At 45.9% G+C, this 19,234-nt stretch overlaps 1 protein-coding gene across 1 annotated transcript in view; it reads left to right on the plus strand.

The window, feature by feature from the left end:
* Positions 1 to 19,234, plus strand: part of snx25 (sorting nexin 25) — a 211,699-nt gene that overhangs the window by 110,313 nt on the left and 82,152 nt on the right. The window contains exon 7 of the mRNA XM_033018822.1: positions 154 to 224. Within this exon, the coding sequence (XP_032874713.1) occupies positions 154 to 224 (71 nt within the window). The remainder of the gene's footprint in view (positions 1 to 153; positions 225 to 19,234) is intronic.

Raw genomic sequence — 19,234 nt, forward strand, 5'->3', positions numbered from 1 at the left:
TCTCGCTGTTTTATCTAGCATTTTGTGTCTAGCTTTTAGCACTGGAGTATTGCGGTTGTGGTAATTAGTGGGGTATTTAATCAAATTGCCGCTACATTGTGATTGCATATATTACTTAAGTCAAAATAGTTCACAATTCTGTCTCTTGAACAGATATCAAATTGTCGTTGAAATAATTCAAGCAACTACAATCAGCAGTCTACCACAGATGAAGAAACCAAAAGGTGAGCATGTCAGAGTTCCTTCTTAGTCCCCTTGTGACTGGAATTCTTCCTTTGTACATGAAGCAATAATTTTACACAAAATGCCGAAGTAACTGAACAGGACAGGCAGGTGTAAACCAGCATCTGCAGTTCCTTCCTACACATTTCCTTAACATTAATTTTACTTCACTAATTTTTTTAATCTAATATTCAAGTTAACTCGTCCTTGTGTGTTAAAAACGTGAACAAAGATAATGTCGGTGCGATAAAGGTTTTGTGCATTTTATTTCCATCTTTCCACCTCAGCCCTCATAAGCGATAGGAGCAGAATTAGGCCGTTCGGCCCATCTTCTACTCTGCCATTCAATCATGGCTGATCTATCTCTCCTAATCCCATTCTCCTGCCTTCTGCCCATAACCTCTGACACCCGTACCAATCAAGAATCTATCTATCCCTTGCCCTCATTACACTCCCATTCCACTGGTAGGAGAGTCTAGGACCAGATGACACAGTCTCAGAATAAAAGAACGTACCTTTAGTATGGAAATGAGGAGGGATTTCTTTAGTCAGAGGGTGGTGAATCTGTGGAATTCTTTATCACAGACGGCTGTGGAGGCCAAGCCATTGGGTATTTTTAAAGCGGAGATCGACAGATTCTGGATTAGTACAGGTGTCAAAAGTTACGGGGGGAAGGCAGGAGAATGGGGTTGAGAGAGGAAAATAGATCAACCATGATCAAATGGTGGAACAGGCTCGATGGGCCGAATGGCCTAATTCCGCTCTACTGTTTTATGGACTTGTTCGTGATATTGGTTCATTACTTTTCATATTTACCACGATACATATTGAAGGAAGATTGAGTTGCCTGCTATTTACCGTTAAACTCGATTATACACGAGTACAATCAAACCATACAAGGTACAAAGGAGAAAATGGGCAAGATGGGCCAAAGAGCCTGTTTCCATGCCACATGACTCCATCACTCTACGATTCTCCAGTTCTCCAGAGATGGTTCATGGCCAGCTGAGTTATAGCCCTGTCCCACTGTACGAGTTCATTCAAGAGTTCTCCCGAGTTTGCCCTGATTCGAACTCGGAGATTTACGGTAATGGCCGTTCGCAGGTACTCGGGGCTCTCGTGGACATTTGGCTGAACATGTTGAAAAATCTTCACGAGTCTTCCTGAGCTTACCGCGTTTTCTGAGTACCTTCCGTTAGCGTTACAAGCCGCTAAGTGACGTCCCTAGCTCCGACGTACCCGCTATGTTCATTCTACGTGCTTACCACGAGTTTGATTTTTTTTTTACTTGTGAGAGCTCTTGAATGAACTCGTACAGTGGGACAGGGCTTTTACTCCAACATGTTTTGTCTTTTTTTTTTGCAAAGCAACATCTGCAGTTCCTTGTATCGGAGTTCCGTTAAAATTGATTTCAGTTGCCGCGGTTTGTAAATTGATAACTAATGTGGGAACCTAGAGGCCCTTCCACATGGTCTTTCTCTCACAAGATAATTCCCACGCACAAAAACAAAAATCAAGTGACCTACAATGCTTTAGGTGCAATAAAGGCATAAATTGACCCAATGCTGAATAGAGTGGCCACTCTGCTTACAGAGAGGGAGGGTTTAGAGGGGATGGGGTGGTGGTGGGGGGGGGGGGAGGGTTTAGAGGCGTGGTGTGGGGTTTGGGGGTGAAGACTCAGTCTACTTGGCTGATCGTGGCCTAGTCAGTGGATATTTTTAAGGCAGAGATAGACAAATTCTTGATTAATACGGGTGTCAAGGGTTATGGGGAGAAGGCAAGAAAATGGGATTAGGAAGCAGAGATCAGCCAGGATTGAATGGCGGGGTTGACTCGATGGGCCAAATGGCCTTATCCTACTATAACTTGTGAACATGTGAACTTGTAACATTCGAAATGTTGACAAGATTACTGCAGACAGTGTCTTTAAATTATAGCTGCAACTTTTCCTCCACTTTGTGGCATGGTTATCTCTCATGGTTATCTGTTGTTAGTGCTTGGACAGAATGCGGTGTTTATGAAGAGCACTTGCATTTGTAATGGAAAGTAAAGGGCCTGTCCCACTTGCCTGTCATTTGCGCCTCATTTACGCGTCATATGTAAAATAGGTCAACGCGTCGTTACGCGCGACGTCGCGCGCAAATCCCACGTCATCATGCCGTCTGGTGCGCGTGACATCATTAGAATACCTGGCGGCGCGCGCCGACTCATGGTTACGCATGGTGACGTAACCATGCGTCACCACATGAGACGTCGGGATGCAGCGTGCGACGCCAATGCGTCAGCGTGCATATCCAATGCGTCAACGATACATCACGCAGGTGGCACGCGAGGATTTCGTACAGGATGAAATCCTGGAGCGCTGCGCGATACCGATCGCAACTCCACACTCCTCCACGCCTCTCCATGCTCGGCGACCTATTTTACATATGACGCGCAAATGAGGCGCAAATGACGGCCAAGTGGGACAGGCCCTTTACCTGCAATTAGATTCTTTGACGATCATTTATATTTAATGCCACAGATACAGATCAATAGGTGGATTGCGTCACAAACTATTATTGCCCTACAAAACAAGTGTGTGAATCATCAATTGAAAACAATAGCAAGAGGTGGCACGGTGGCACGGCGGTAAAGTTGCTGCCTTACAATGCCAGAGACCCGGGTTCAACCGAGCCTATGACGCTGCCTCAGAGGGCAGTGGAGGCAGGTTCTCTGGATGCTTTCAAGAGAGAGCTGGATAGGGCTCTTAAAAATTGCAGAGTCAGGGGATATGGGGAGAAGGCAGGAACGGGGTACTGATTGGGGATGATCAGCCATGATTACATTGAATGGCGGTGCTAGCTCGAAGGGCCGAATGGCCTACTCCTGCACCTATTGTCTATTGTCTGTACAGAGTTTGTACGTTCTCCCCGTGACCGCGTGGGTTTTCTCCAAGATCTCCGGTTTCCTCCCACACTCGAAAGTCGTGCAGGTTTGTAGGCTAATTGGCTTTGGCAAATATTGTTAATTGTCCCTAGTGTGCGTAGGATAGTGTTAGTGTGCGGGGATCGCTGGTTGGCACGGTGGGCAAACGGGCCTGTTTCTGCATTGTATCTCTAAATAAAAGAGTGACCATGTAGACATTACAAGCCTACTTCACCATTCAGTAAAAATGGGTTCATTTTCCACTTCACTTTCTTTGGAAGCACTTTAGATGTACGACTTGATTCATGGCGCAAGACCAAATGAATCAGACCTGTAATAAATAGAAGAAAAAATGTATTTTCCAGTTCATTTCCCACATGTCGTCTAACCGGCACAATCTTTCTCATTTTTCAATGGGGTTTGCTGCTACTGCGAGGTCCAAGGACGTTGTGAAATTATCCAGCAAATATTTGGGACGCGACACGAGGAACTGAAGATGCTGAATTCTTCAGCAAAACACAAAGTGCTGGAGGGACTTAACGGGTCAAGCAGCATCCGCGGAGGGAATGGACAGGCGATGTTTCGGGTCATACTCAGAATGAAAGTTCCGCCGGGTGCTCCAGTTTCCTCCCGCATACTAATGATGTGTCGGTGAATTGGCCCCAAGTGCGTAGGGCGGGGGGGTGGGTGAGAAGGTGGGATGACATAGAAGTGGTGTGAATGGTCGATCAATGGTCACCATTTACTCAGTGGGCCGAAGGGTCTGTTTTCATGCTTCACATTAGACTTTTGACTTACAGCGTGGAAACAGCCCCTTTGGCCACAGTGACCAGCGATCACACCGTGCACTAGCACTATCCTCTCCACAAAGGACAATTTACAATTTTACAGAAGCCTATTAACCTACAAACCTGTACGTCTTTGGAGTGTGGGAGGAAACCGGGGCATGCAGAGAAAACCCACGCGGTCACAGGGAGAACGTACAAACTCCGTATAGACAGGCTTGTGTTAGTTTAGGCTTGTATTCACTGGAGTTTAGAAGGATGAGGGGGATTTCTTATAGAAATATATAAAATTATAAAAGGACTGGACAAGCTAGATGCAGGAAAAATGTTCCCAATGTTGGGCGAGTCCAGAACCAGGGGCCAAAGTCTTAGAATAAAGGGGAGGCCATTTAAGACTGAGGTGAGAAAATACTTTTTCACCCAGAGGGTTGTGAATTTGTGGAATTCCCTGCCACAGAGGGCAGTGGAGGCCAAATCACTGGATGGATTTAAGAAAGAGTTAGATAGAGCTCTGGGGGCTAGTGGAATCAAGGGATATAGGGAGAGGCACGGGTTATTGATTGGGGACGATCAGCCATGATCACGATGAATGGCGGTGCTGGCTCGACGGGCCGAAAGGCCTCCTCCTGCACGTATTTTCTATTTTTCTATGTTTCTATGACAGCATCCATAGTTAGGATCAAAACTGGGCCTTTGGCACTGTAAGACAGCAACTCCACCGCTGTGCAACTGTGCCACTGAACTATACTAAACTGGGATCAGTATAGATAAATAGGCAGCACAGTGGCGCAGCAGTAGAGTTGCTGCCCTACAGCGCCAGCTATCCCGTTTCAATCCTGACCACGGTGCTGTCTGCACGGAGCTTGAACATTCTCCCTATGACCATGTGGGTTTTCTCCAGGTGCTCTGGTTTCCTCCCACTTTCCATAGACTTGTAGCTTAATTGGCTTCAGTAAAAACTGTAAATTGTCCCTAGTGCGTGGGATAGTGTTAGTGTACGGGGTGATCGCCGGTCGGCATGGACTCGGTGGGCCGAAGGGCCTGTTTCCGCACTGTATCTCTAAACAAAACAAAAATAGTTGAGTGCCATCATGGGTGAAGTGGACTGAAGGACCCGTGTCTGAACTGTGACTTCAGGAGATGGAAATGTACCTGTCGTTTGATTAGATTCTTGATTAGAACGGGCGTCGAGGGCGATGGGGAGAAGGCGGGAAAATGGGATTAGGAGGGAGAAATCAGCCACGATTGAAAGGCGGACTAGACTCGAGGGGCCGAATGGCCTAAATCTACTCCTAGAGCTTGTGAGCTGGTGAACATGTTCGGCTCTCAGCGGTCAAGACTTCCACCACAGCTGAAGCCTGACGTTCAAAGCCAAACGACGCTGCCACAACACGTGTAAATCTCTGCAAAGCCCAGCTGATGCAGGTGGTATCACAGCATGGGGAAAGATCGCAGTTACACCATGTGTAGGAAGGAACTGCGGATGCTGGTTTCAACCGAAGATAGACACAAAAAGCTGGAATAAGGCAGCATCTCTGGAGAGAAGGAACTGCACCACCTATTCTACCTGAGCTTACCGTATTTCCCGACAATGAAGACTCACCTGCGTCAAAGACGCACCCCCATTTTGAGTTGCTAAATTTTGAAAAAAGGCTGGCGGGACAGGATCAAGGGTTTGGTTTAGTCAGTGGAGAGGAAGATGTGAAACTCCTTCAAGGAGGCAATGAAGACCGGGGAGCCTCCATCTCCGCCTGTCCCACACTGCGCTGTGTGGTTCAAGTCTTGGGGATGGGGACTTCCTGGCTCAGGGAGATCACATAAGATGAGAGAGAGAGAGAGCGAGAGCGAGAGAGAGAGAGAGAGAGAGAGTCAGACAGCATCTCTGAAGAAAAGGAATAGGTGGCGTTTCGGGTCGAGACCTCTTCACGCACACTGAGTCTGAAGTTCTTCACACTTCCTCACGCGCACCATGTGGCTGGTTTAGTATAAGCGGGAAATAAAACTGTAGTTTTACTAAAGATCATGCAACCCTGCCCTTGTTACAGGATGCTGGTCGTCAGAATGTTGTCATAGAGTCATAGGGTAGGCTTGGAGGGATATGGGCCAAACACAGGCAGGCGGGACTAGTGTAGATGGAGCATTTTGGTCGGCATGGGCAAGTTGGGCCAAAGGGTCCGTTTCCACGCTGTATCACTCTTTGACTATTATTCTACACAGCATGGAAACAGGTCCTTCGGCCCAACTTGCCCATGCAGATGCCCAATCTACACTAGTCCCACCTGCCTACATTTGGCCCATATCCATCTAAACCGGTCCTATCCATGTATCTGTCTAAATGTCTCTTAAATGTATATGATAGTACCTCTCTCAACTACCTTCTCCGGCAGCTCGTTCCATACACACTCCGCCCTTTGTGTGAAAAAAAAGTTGGCCCTTTGGGTTCCAATTTAATATTTCCCCCCTCACCTTAAACCAATGTCCTCTGGTTATCGATTCCCCTACTCTGGGCAAAAGACTCTGTGCATCTACCCGATCTATTCCTCTCATGTCCTCCCACTCTCACCATTTGGAGGTCTCAACCTTGACTTGCTGAATCCCATATTCACTCTTCTGATCTTTTTGTACCTACTGTTTTCCCAACCCGATCATTCCTCATTCTCCCTGCTCCTGTCGGTTGGCAGCTACAAAGCTTTTGAGCATGCACCACCAGACTCCAGAACAGATTGGGAATGGGAGGGGGAGTTGAAGTGTTGAGCCACCGGGAGATCAGCTAGGTTAAGGTGAACTGAGTGGAGGTGTTCAGCGAAACGATCGCCAAACCTGCGCTTGGTCTCGCCGATGTAGAGAAGATGACACCTGGAACAGCGGATACAGTAGCTGAGGTTGGAGGAGGTGCAAGTGAACCTCTGCATCACCTGGAAAGACTGTTTGGGTCCTTGGATGAAGTTCCATTCTGAATCTGACCTTTCTGTCCTGGGCCTCCTCCGTTGTCAGAGTGGGGCCCAGCACAAATTGGAGGAACAGCACCTCATATTTCACTTGGGTAGTTTACACCCCAGCGGTATGAACATTGACTTCTCTAACTTCAAATAGCCTTTGCTTTCTCTCTCCATCCCCTCCCACTAGTCTTACTTTCTCCACCTACATTCTATCTTTGTCCCACCCCCTCCCCTGACATCAGTTTGAAGAAGGGTCTCGACCTGAAACGTCACCCATTCATTCTCTCCAGAGATGCTGCCTCACCCACTGAGTTATTCCTGAATTTTGTGTCTATCCCTGGCTCTGGGCTCCCCCAACATGGGGAACATTTGGGAGGGATAGATCAGCCATGATTGAATGGTGGAGTAGATGGGCCGAATGACCTAATTCTGCTCCTATCACTTATGACCTTGTGATCTTATAAACGTCTATCAGTTCTCCCCTCGACCTCTAATGACCCAGAGAAAAAGTTCCATGTTTGTTATCAGGAACTGAACCGTCCTCTCACCAGCTGGAGAGCGGTCCCGATCACCCATCTACCTCATTGGAGACCTTTAATTGGACTTTATCCTACACTAAATGTTATACCCTTTATCAATCAACTCTCTGTGTGAAAAAGTGTTTCCTCGTCTCCGTTCTAAATGGCCTACTCCTTATTCTTAAACTGTGGCCCCTGGTTCAGGACTCCCCCAACATCGGGGAATCCAGAGTCAGTATCTGGTATCTGTACACAGTGGACAGGTTGATTGTCATCACGAATAGTCTTTTCATTGACTGGTTAGCGCGCGACAAAGAAGCTTTTCACATGTACTTCGATAAACTAAACTGAATTTATAGCTAATGCTCTCTGATCAAAGCAGCATTCCGGTAAACATGGATTTATGAGATGAAAAGGTGGGCAAAACCAGGAAGACATTGAGTGTAGGAAGGAACTGCAGATGCTGGTTTACACTGAAGATAGACACAAAATGCTGGAGTAACTCAGTGGGACAGGTAGCTGAAGAAGGGTCTCGGCCCGAAACGCCACCCATTCCTTCTCTCCAGAGATTCAGCTAATGTAGAGGTGACTCCTCCAGCTTTTTGTGTCTAGCATCTCTGGAGAAAAGGAATAGATGATGTTTCGGGTCGAGACCCTTCTTCAGAAGTTAGATAGAGCTCTTAAAGTTAGCGGAGTCAGGAGATATGGCGAGGAGGCAGGAACGGAGGAAATGTCTGAATGACAATAAAGGAATTCAGATTCAGATTCAGAATTTGGATGATCAGCCATGATCACAGTGAATGGCGGTGCTGGCTCGAAAGGGCCGAATGGCCTACTCCTGCACCTATTGTCTATTGTCTAAGTCTGAAGATGGGTCTCGACCCGGAACGTCAGCTGTTCCTTTCCTCCAGAGATGCTGCCTGGCCGGCTGAGTTCCTCCAGCTTTTTGTGTCTCTCTTCGGGAAGACATTGAGTTCCTGTATATTAGTTTGCTTCAGCACTCTGTGACTGTTTGTTTCCTGTGGCTTTCTGAGGCATGTTATTTGCAGCTTAGTTTTAACTGCATTATTTGAGCTGAGGTCGCGAACGTTATAGCAGGGGATGTCTATTCCTGTGCCGCCTTGCAATATTATAAACAGCAGCGTACAAATAGCTTGCTTAGCGTGACTGAATGTCAGTGCTGTAAATAGATGCAAACATCACTGAAATATTGCCATGGTAGCATTATTCAGCTAATATAGAGGTGACCTCCAGATTCAGGGACAGTTCCTTCCCAGCTGTTATCAGGCAACTGAACTCTCCTACGGCAATCAGAGAGCAGTCCTGAAATACTATCAATAGACAATAGACAATAGGTGCAGGAGTAGGCCATTCGGCCCTTTGAGCCATTCATGTGATCATAGCTAATCATCCACAATCAGTACCCCGTTCCTGCCTTCTCTCCATATCCCTTAATTCCGCTATCCCTAAGAGCTCTATCTTTTGAGAGTTAGACAGGACTATCCTTGATCAGACTGAACTGATTCGAGATTATTCCTGAATCGGATATTTTGGGCCAATTCATTTCACTGGAGACACAGGAAGCTACTGGGCAGAAAACAAGGTGCTGGATAAACTCAGCGGGTCAGCAGCATCTGTATCCTTCCACAGATGCTGCCTGACCCGATTGAACTGCCCGATTCACCTCTACCCCATTGTGGACATTGGACTTTGTCTCTGGAACTGATGCGCTGCCATGCTGAGAACTATGTTCTGCATTCTGTATCTTCCCTTTCAGTGGTTCTTAACCATTTTGGCACCAGTACGCGCGTACGAGAACAAAATACTGTATGTGGTATGTACCTTTGTTAGGTTCCTAAACATGGGCTCAACAAATTGATATGTTATTTGTGTTCCCATCATGACCCCTGGCAAAACCTCAAATGAGTCATGACCCCCAGGTTAAGAACCATTCTATTGTATTTGAGTTTGACCTGATTGTGTTCATGATCGATATATCTGATCTGTTTGGATAGCACGCGGAGCAAAGGTTTCCACTGTATCTCGGTACACGTGGCAATAACAGCCCTAAACCAGAGTTCCTCGAGCACTTAGTTTCACTGTTGTATTTAGAAGTGTTTGACTGTGGCGATCAGATTTGTCAATGAGAATGATGAGGATTGTTTACGAGAATGATCCCAGGAATGAGTGGGTTAACATATGATGAGCGTTTGTCGGCACTGGGCCTGTACTCGCTGGAGTTTAGAAGGATGAGAGGGAGGGGGGGACCTCATTGAAACTTACCGAATAGTGAAAGGCCTGGATAGAGTGGATGTGGAGATGATGTTTCCACTAGTGGGAGAGTCTAGGACTAGAGGCAGTAGCCTCAGAATTAAAGGAGGTACCTTGAGAAAGGATATAATGAGGAATCTCTTTAGTCAGAGGGTGGTGAATCTGTGGAGTTCGTTGCCACAGACAGCTGTGGAGGCCAAGTCAGCAGATATTTTTAAAGCGGAGATTGACAAATTCTTGCTTAGTACGGGTGTCAGGGGATATGGGGAGAGAAGGCAGGGGAATGGGGTTGAGAGGGAAAGATAGATCAGCTATGAATGAATGGGCGAGTAAACTTGATGGGCCGAATGGCCTAATTCTGCTCCTATAACTTATGAAGTTATGAACTTAATGTAGGGCCAGCCAAGTTCTGGGATGTTGTTCATAAAAGCATTTTTGTCCATTTTTCATGATGTAGGTGGGATTCTGTTGAAAGTACGAACTTGCTTCATGGTTATGAGGCATTGACAGCAGAAGCACTATGCAGTCTTGGTATTTGCTGTACCAGCAGTGAAGAACTGCCTTGGGTTTTGACTCTCAAATTGTGTTAGGAAAGATTTCGTTTCTCGACAGGAGTTGCAGGTGAGCAGCTACACTTCCAGTTGAAGCCGCCCGCCACTTTCACAGCTACAGTAGGTGCTGGCATTAAGGTAGACAAAAATGCTGGAGAAACTCAGTGGGTAAGGCACCATCTATGGAGCGAAGGAATAGGCATCATTTTGGGTCGAGACCCTTCTTCAGACTGATGTGGGGTGAGGTGGGGGGGGCGGGAAGAAGAAAGGAAGAGGCGGAGACAGTGGGGTGTGGGAGGGGAGGGGAGGGGAAGGAGGGAGAAAGCAGGGACTACCTGAAATTGGAGAAGTCAATGTTCATACCGCTGGGGTGTAAACTGCCAAAACGAAATATGAGGTGCTGCTTCTCAAATTTGCGGTGAGACTCACTCTGGCCATGGAGGAGGCCCAGGATAAGGTTGGATTCGGAATGGGAGGGGGAGTCGAAGTGCTGAGCCACCGGGAGATCAGGTTGGTTATTGCGAACTGAACGGAGGTGTTGGGCGAAACGATCGCCAAGCCTGCGCTTGGTCTCACCGATGTAGAGCAGCTGACACCTAGAGCAGCGGATGCAATAGATGAGGTTGGAGGAGGTGCAGGTGAACCTCTGCCTCACCTGGAAAGACTGCTTGGGTCCTTGAATGGAGTCGAGGGGGGAGGTAAAGCGACAAGTGTAGCATTTCCTGCGGTTGCAAGGGAAAGTACCAGGGGAGGGCGCGGTTTGGGTGGGAAGGGACGAATTGACCTGGGAGTTACGGAGGGAGCAGTCTCTGTGGAAAGCCGAAAGGGGAGGAGATGGGAAGATGTGGCCAGTGGTGGGATCCCGTTGGAGGTTAGATTTACAGCATGGAAACAACCCACCGAATCCACTTCAGATTGAGAAATAATTTCAGTCTGAAGAAGGGTGCCAACCCGAAACGTCACCTACTCTTTTTCTCCAGAGATGCTGCCTGACCCTCTGAGTTACTCAAGCATTTTGTGTCTATCTTCAGTATAAACCAGCATCTGCAGATCCTTGTGTGGGAAGGAACTGCAGGTGCTGGTTTAAACAGAAGATTGACACAAAATGCTGGAGTAACTCAGCGGGGCAGGCAGCATCTCTAGATAGAAGTAGTGGGTGACGTTTCGGGTCGAGACCCTTCAGAGTGAATGGGTGACGTTTTGGGTCGAGACCCTTCTTCTGTCTGAAGAAGGGTCTCAACACGAAACATCACCCATTCCTTCTCTCCAGAGATGCTGCCTGTCCCGCTGAGTTACTCCAGCATTTTGTGTGCATCTGCAGGTCCTTCCTACGCTAAAATAGAGTTTTCCCTGGTGTTTTCTCATTATTTTTTCCTGATCGAATGTCACCAAAATAAATATTTCTGCTCTGGGCAATAGACTCTGTTCATCTACCGGATCAATTCCTCATGATTTTGTGCACCTCTATAAGATCACCCCTCATCCTCCTGCGCTCCAAGGGACAGCTCACACCCTCTAGTCCTGGCAACATCCTCGTAAATCTTCTCTGAACCCTTTCAAGCGTGACAACATCTTTCCTCTAATGCTGTGACCAAAATGAATGAATGAATGAATGAATGAATGAATGAATGAATGAATGAATAAGTTTGTTGGCCAAGTATTCACATACAAGGAATTTGCCTTGGTGCTCCACCCGTAAATGACAACGACATATGGGGATATGGGGAGAAGGCAGAAACGGGGTACTGATTGGGGATGATCAGCCATGATCACATCGAATGGTGGTGCTGGCTCGAAGGGCCGAATGGCCTACTCCTGCACCTATTGTCTATTGTCTATAGTCTATTGACATACAGTGACAGTTAGGAATGAGACATAATACATTAAGCATTAATAATGAAACGTTATTGATTAAACATGAACACAAAACTGAACACAATACTCAAAACGTGGCGTCACCAATGTCTTATACAACTGTAACGTACAAGTAACATGTTATACAACCGTCACCGTCTAAAAGGGTTGACGGTGGATATGCAATGGAAGACATTTAAAGACTGCATGGATGAACTACAAAAATTGTTCATCCCAGTTTGGCAAAAGAATAAATCAGGGAAGGTAGTGCATCCGTGGATAACAAGGGAAATCAGGGATAGTATCAAAGCGAAGGATGATGCGTACAAATTAGCCAGAAAAAGCAGCATACCAGAGGACTGGGAGAAATTCAGAGACCAGCAGAGGAGGACAAAGGGCTTAATTAGGAAAGGAAAAATAGATTATGAAAGAAAACTGGCAGGGAACATAAAAACTGACTGCAAAAGTTTTTATAGATATGTGAAAAGAAAGAGATTAGTTAAAACAAATGTAGGTCCCTTGCAGTCAGAAACAGGTGAGTTGATCATGGGGAACAAGGATATGGCGGACCAATTGAATACTACTTTGGTTCCGTCTTCACTAAGGAAGACATAAATAATCTGCCGGAAATAGCAGGGGACCGCGGGTCAAAGGAGTTGGAGGAATTGAGTGAAATCCAGGTTAGTCAGGAAGTGGTGTTGGGTAATTAAATGGATTAAAGGCCGATAAATCCCCAGGGCCAGATAGGCTGCATCCCAGAGTACTTAAGGAAGTAGCTCCAGAAATAGTGGATGCATTAGTAATAATCTTTCAAAACTCTTTAGATTCTGGAGTAGTTCCTGAGGATTGGCGGGTAGCAAACGTAACCCCACTTTTTAAGAAGGGAGGGAGAGAGAAAACGGGGAATTACAGACCAGTTAGTCTAACATCGGTAGTGGGGAAACTGCTAGAGTCAGTTATTAAAGATGGGATAGCAGCACATTTGGAAAGTGGTGAAATCATTGGACAAAGTCAGCATGGATTTACGAAAGGTAAATCATGTCTGACGAATCTTATAGAATTTTTCGAGGATGTAACTAGTAGCGTGGATAGGGGAGAACCAGTGGATGTGGTGTATCTAGACTTCCAGAACGCTTTCGACAAGGTCCCACATAAGAGATTAGTATACAAACTTAAAGCACATGGCATTGGGGGTTCAGTATTGATGTGGATAGAGAACTGGTTGGCAAACAGGAGGCAAAGAGTAGGAGTAAACGGGTCCTTTTCACAATGGCGGGCAGTGACTAGTGGGGTACCGCAAGGCTCAGTGATGGGACCCCAGCTATTTACAATATATATTAATGATCTGGATGAGGGAATTGAAGGCAATATCTCCCAAGTTTGCGGATGACACTAAGCTGGGGGGCAGTGTTAGCTGTGAGGAGGATGCTAGGAGACTGCAAGGTGACTTGGATAGGCTGGGTGAGTGGGCAAATGTTTGGTAGATGCAGTATAATGTGGATAAATGTGAGGTTATCCATTTTGGTGGCAAAAACAGGAAAGCAGACTATTATCTAAATGGTGGCCGATTAGGAAAAGGGGAGATGCAGCGAGACCTGGGTGTCATGGTACATCAGTCATTGAAAGTAGGCATGCAGGTGCAGCAGGCAGTGAAGAAAGCGAATGGTATGTTAGCTTTCATAGCAAAAGGATTTGAGTATAGGAGCAGGGAGGTTCTACTGCAGTTGTACAGGGTCTTGGTGAGACCACACCTGGAGTATTGCGTACAGTTTTGGTCTCCAAATCTGAGGAAGGACATTATTGCCATAGAGGGAGTGCAGAAAAGGTTCACCAGACTGATTCCTGGGATGTCAGGACTGTCTTATGAAGAAAGACTGGATAGACTTGGTTTATACTCTCTAGAATTTAGGAGATTGAGAGGGGATCTTATAGAAACTTACAAAATTCTTAAGGGGTTGGACAGGCTAGATGCAGGAAGATTGTTCCCGATGTTGGGGAAGTCCAGGACAAAGGGTCACAGCTTAAGGATAAGGGGGAAATCCTTTAAAACCGAGATGAGAAGAACTTTTTTTATACAGAGAGTGGTGAATCTCTGGAACTCTCTGCCACAGAGGGTAGTCAAGGCCAGTTCATTGGCTATATTTAAGAGGGAGTTAGATGTGGCCCTTGTGGCTAAGGGGATCAGAGGGTATGGAGAGAAGGCAGGTACGGGATACTGAGTTGGATGATCAGCCTTGATCATATTGAATGGCGGTGCAGGCTCGAAGGGCCGAATGGCCTACTCCTGCACCTAATTTCTATGTTTCTATGTTTCTAACATGTCCTCCCAACTTCTAGACTCAAATTATGAGAGGCAGAGATGGGATAGATAGTCAGAATCTTTTTCCCAAGGGCTGGAGGCCGTATCTTTTGGTGAGAGGGGCAAAGTTTAAAGGAGTTGTGCAGGGCAGATATTTTCTACAGCGAGGGTGGTGGGTGTCTGGAACGTGCTGCCAGGGGTGGCGGAGGCCAATACAATGGTGGAATTTAAGAGGCTTTTGGATAGGCACAGAGATATGGAGGGAGATTGGAATGCATGCAGGCAGAGGAGATTAGTTTAACTTGGCATCATGTTCAGCATGGACATTGTGGGCTGAAGGGCCTGTTCCTAGTTGTAGTTCTATGTTCTATTGAGAAAGGTGCTAGACTTTTGTTTTCTTTGTTTATTTGAGCTGGTGAAAATCGATGCGCCTGCTGCCCCTATCCACTAGTAAATCCACCCTCACCAATCCATCTGCAGGTTTCTCCCTTACGCCCTTGTTGTTTGCCTCAGGCCACAGCTGACCTCTTTCTCCATTCAACCAGTCATATCCAACATTACACTTTCCCAGCACTCACTTCTTTAAAGTCTGAAGAAGGGTCCCGACCCAAAACATCACCTATCCATGTTCTCCAGGGATGCTGCTTGACCCGCTGTGTTACTCCTGCATTTTGTGTCTTTCCTTGGTAAACCAGCACTTGCAATTCCTTGTTTTTATTTTATTTTCGTTGATAGACAACAGACAATAGGTGCAGGAGTAGGCCATTCCGCCCTTCGAGCCAGCGCCACCATTCAATGTGATCATGGCTGATCATCCACAATCAGTTCCTGCCTTCTCCCCATATCCCCTGACTCCGCTATCTTTAAGAGCCCTATCTAGCACTCTCTTGAGAGTATCCAGAGAACCGGCCTCCACCGCCCTCTGAGGCAGAGAATTCCACAGACTCAAAACTCTCTGTGTGAAAAAGGGTGTCTTCATCTCCGTTCTAAATGGCTTACCCCTTATTCTTAAACTGTGGCTGCTGGTTCTGGACCCCCCAACATTGGGAACAAGGATGTCACCAGGACACGAGGGACTGAGCTATAGGGAGAGCTTGGGCAGTCTAGAAGTTTATTCAATAGACAATAGGTGCAGGAGTAGACCATTCAGCCCTTCAAGCCAGCACCGCCATTCAATATGATCATGGCTGATCATCCAAAATCAGTACCCCATTCCTGCCTTCTCCCCATATCCCGTAACTCCGTATCCCTAAGAGCACTGCCTAACTCTCTCTTGAAAGCATTCTTATATCAAACACTAGAAAGATTTGGCTTTACCGAAGATTCAATTCAAGTTATTAAAGCAATTTACCAGCAACCTACTGCAAGAGTAAAGGTGAATGAGTCCTTAACTGAGAGATTTGTGTTAGGAAGAGAAACGAGACAGGGATGTTGTCTTAGCCCTACCCTGTTTGCTATATACATTGAACCATTTGCTCAAGCAATTCGTCAAGATAGGGAACTGAGGGGAGTAACTATAAGAGGCAGAGAACATAAAATTGGCCTTTTTGCGGATGACGTAATGATGTATCTCATGGAAGGAAACACCTCCTTTCCAAGGATGATGGGGGTCATAGAGAAATTTAATTTTTATGCAGGATACAAAGTGAATATTTCAAAAACTCAAACCCTCCTATTTAATTGTGTTCCAGAAGAAATCAAGCAAAAGTATAATATTAAATGGGACTCAAAATCAATGAAATACCTAGGGGTACATATAACAAAAAATATATCAATGTTGTATGGGGCCAATTATAATCACATCAACCAAAACAGAAGGATATAGAAAGATGGTCCAGCTACCCAATGGATTTTAGTGGTAAGATAAATGTGGTGAAAATGAATATTTTGCCGAGGCTATTGTACTTGTTTCAATCTCTGCCAATAGAGGTACCATTAAAACAATTCACGGAATGGGATAAATTAATATCTAGATTTATGTGGGGAGGAAAGAGGGCCAGAGTTCGATACACTACACTCTAGTTGCCAAAGGACAAAGGTGGAATGGCACTTCCAAATTTTAGGATATACTAGACTAAGTGGGACCCGTTGGGTCCCAGCATCACACAGGCGGGCTGGTCATCCAACGCAATATTCCACCTCTCCACCAATTCTAATATTGGTGGCCAGTTGGGGGAGGGGGGGGGGCTTTCTGGAGCGCTAGTATGGGTGTTGTGGGCTGAAGGGACTGGTTTCCAGAGGGCTAGTATGCAAATTGTGCGCCAAATGGATTCTTGGGCTGGCCTCTCAGTCAATCAAGCCTGTTGTGCTGGCAACTCACTCACTCACGGCTGGTTGGCTGGTAATTGACTCACGGCTAATCCTTGAAATTCTATTTCAAGCAGGGTATAAGGCCACCAAATTCAAGTGCAGTTTCTTACCACTTCTAGCAGGGTGCAAGGCCACCAAATTCAAGTGCAGTTTCATACCATTTGAAATAGGGTGCAAAGCCACTAAAGACAGCGAGTCGTGACCTCTCCCTCCTCCATCTTGCAGAGACTGAGCCACACCCACATTTCCGGGTTTTATAACCCCTCCCCCCCCCCCACTGGAAAAGGTGTGGCTTTCATGGAGTGATTGGCAGGAGAGAGATTCTCAACATTTAAAAAAAAACTAATAACACTTTTATTTTTCATTGATGGGAAGAATTCTCTGCACCTGCTCAGCGGAGGTGGACTGAGTAAGATGGTCAAAAATCACAGCCGTAAGTGGTAGCGTTTTATCTAAAATCAATATACAGTGCAAACAGGAAGTAAGTGCATTTACAGTAGTGCCTTTTAACTTCAAGCCAAAGCACCCAAGCCACCATTTGAGTAAGTAGTGCATTTCAACTTCAAGCCACCATTTGCAGTAAGTGGTGCCTTTCAACTTCAAGCCAATGCACCCACTCCCCCATTTGCCTTTCAACTTCATGCCACCATTTGCAGTAAGTAGTGCATTTCAACTTCAAGCCACCATTTGCAGTAAGTGGTGCCTTTCAACTTCAAGCCAATGCACCCACTCCCCCATTTGCAGTAAGTAATGCCTTTCAACTTCAAACCAAAGCTCTCATGCCACCATTTGCAATAAGTAGTGCCTTTCAACTTCATGCTACCATTTGCAGTAAGTAATGCCTTTCAACTTAATGCCAAAGCACCCAAGCTACAATTTGCAGTAAGTAGTGCCTTTCAACTTCATGCCACCATTTGCAGTAAGTGGTGTCTTTCAACTTCAAGCCACACCCAAGCCATCATTTGCAGCAAGTAGTGCCTTTCAACTTCAAAGCTCCCAAGCCACCATTTGCAGTAAGTAGTGCCTTTCAACTTCAAGCCACAATTTGCAGTAAGTAGTGCCTTTCAACTTCAAGCCACACCCAAGCCATCATTTGCAGTAAGTAGTGCCTTTCAACTTCAAGCCAAAGCTCCCAAGCCACCATTTGCAGTAAGTAGTGCCTTTCAACTTCAAGCCAAAGCTCCCAATCCACCATTTGCAGTAAGTAGTGCCTTTCAACTTCATGCCACCATTTGCAGTAAGTGGTGTCTTTCAACTTCAAGCCACACCCAAGCCACCATTTGCAGTAAGTGGTGTCTTTCAACTTCAAGCCACACCCAAGCCACACCCAAGCCACCATTTGCAGTAAGTGGTGTCTTTCAAATTCAAGCCACACCCAAGCCACCATTTGCAGTAAGTGGTGTCTTTCAACTTCAAGCCACACCCAAGCCACCATTTGCAGTAAGTAGTGCCTTTCAACTTCAAGCCAAAGCAACCAAGCCACCATTTGCAGTAATAGTACCTTTCAACTTCAAGCCAAAGCTCCCAAGCCACCATTTGCAGTAAGTAGTGCCTTTCAACTTCATGCCACCATTTGCAGTAAGTAGTGCCTTTCAATTTCAAGACACACCCAAGCCAAGCCAACCGGGGGGAGGAGGGGGTGCTTTCTGGAGTGCTAGTATGAACCATTTTAGAACCAATAGACATTTTATTTGCAAGCTTTAGAACCAATAGAGACACTTTTTGCAAGTTTTAGAACCAATAGACATTTTTTTGCCAACTATAGAAGCAATAGACATTTTTTTGCAAGCTTTAGAAGTAATAGACATTTTTTTGCAAGCTTTAGAAGCAATAGACATTTTTTTGCAAGCTTTAGAAACAATAGACATTTTTTTGCAAGCTTTAGAACCAATATACATTTTTTTACAAGCTTTAGAACCAATAGACATTTTTTTGCAAGCTTTAGAACCAATAGACTCTTTTTTACAAGTTTTAGAACCAATAGACACTTTTTTACAAGCTTTAGAACCAATAGACACATTCTGCAAGCATTTTAGAACCACTAAGGGCACTTACATTTGAGTAGACATGTGTTCAGTGTTATTCACAGCTCAGAGAAACGTGACCCTCTGCCTTCCTCCAGCTTGCAGACACTGATTGAGGCACACCACTTCCTGGTTTTATAGTCCCTCCCCCCTTCCGCCAGCGGGGGCAGCAGAGAGAATGGGGAATTTTGTAAAAACATTAATATCTCTGTCATTTTTAATCGACGGGAAAAATCCTCAGCACACATGCGGCGGAGGGGAGCTCTGAGCAAGGTGGCCAAAAATGACGGCCATAGGTGGCGGCGTTCTCTCGGAAATCGCAGCACAGATGGCCAAAACCGGCCAAGAACAGACTTTTAGTAATATAGAAGATTTCTATGTTGCCCAACTTTCGAGCACTAATTAATTGGTGTGAGGATAGCTATATAGCTAGGTGGAAAGAGATTGAGACATTTTTCCCTGACTTCCACATCCAAACACTCTTGGGAGAAAAAGCGCTTCCTGGATATCAGGAGTCTAATCGATCCAATAACGACATTTACTTTAGAAACCTG

The sequence above is a fragment of the Amblyraja radiata genome, chromosome 3 (genome assembly GCF_010909765.2).
Source record: "Amblyraja radiata isolate CabotCenter1 chromosome 3, sAmbRad1.1.pri, whole genome shotgun sequence".
Taxonomy (NCBI): Eukaryota; Metazoa; Chordata; class Chondrichthyes; order Rajiformes; family Rajidae; genus Amblyraja; species Amblyraja radiata.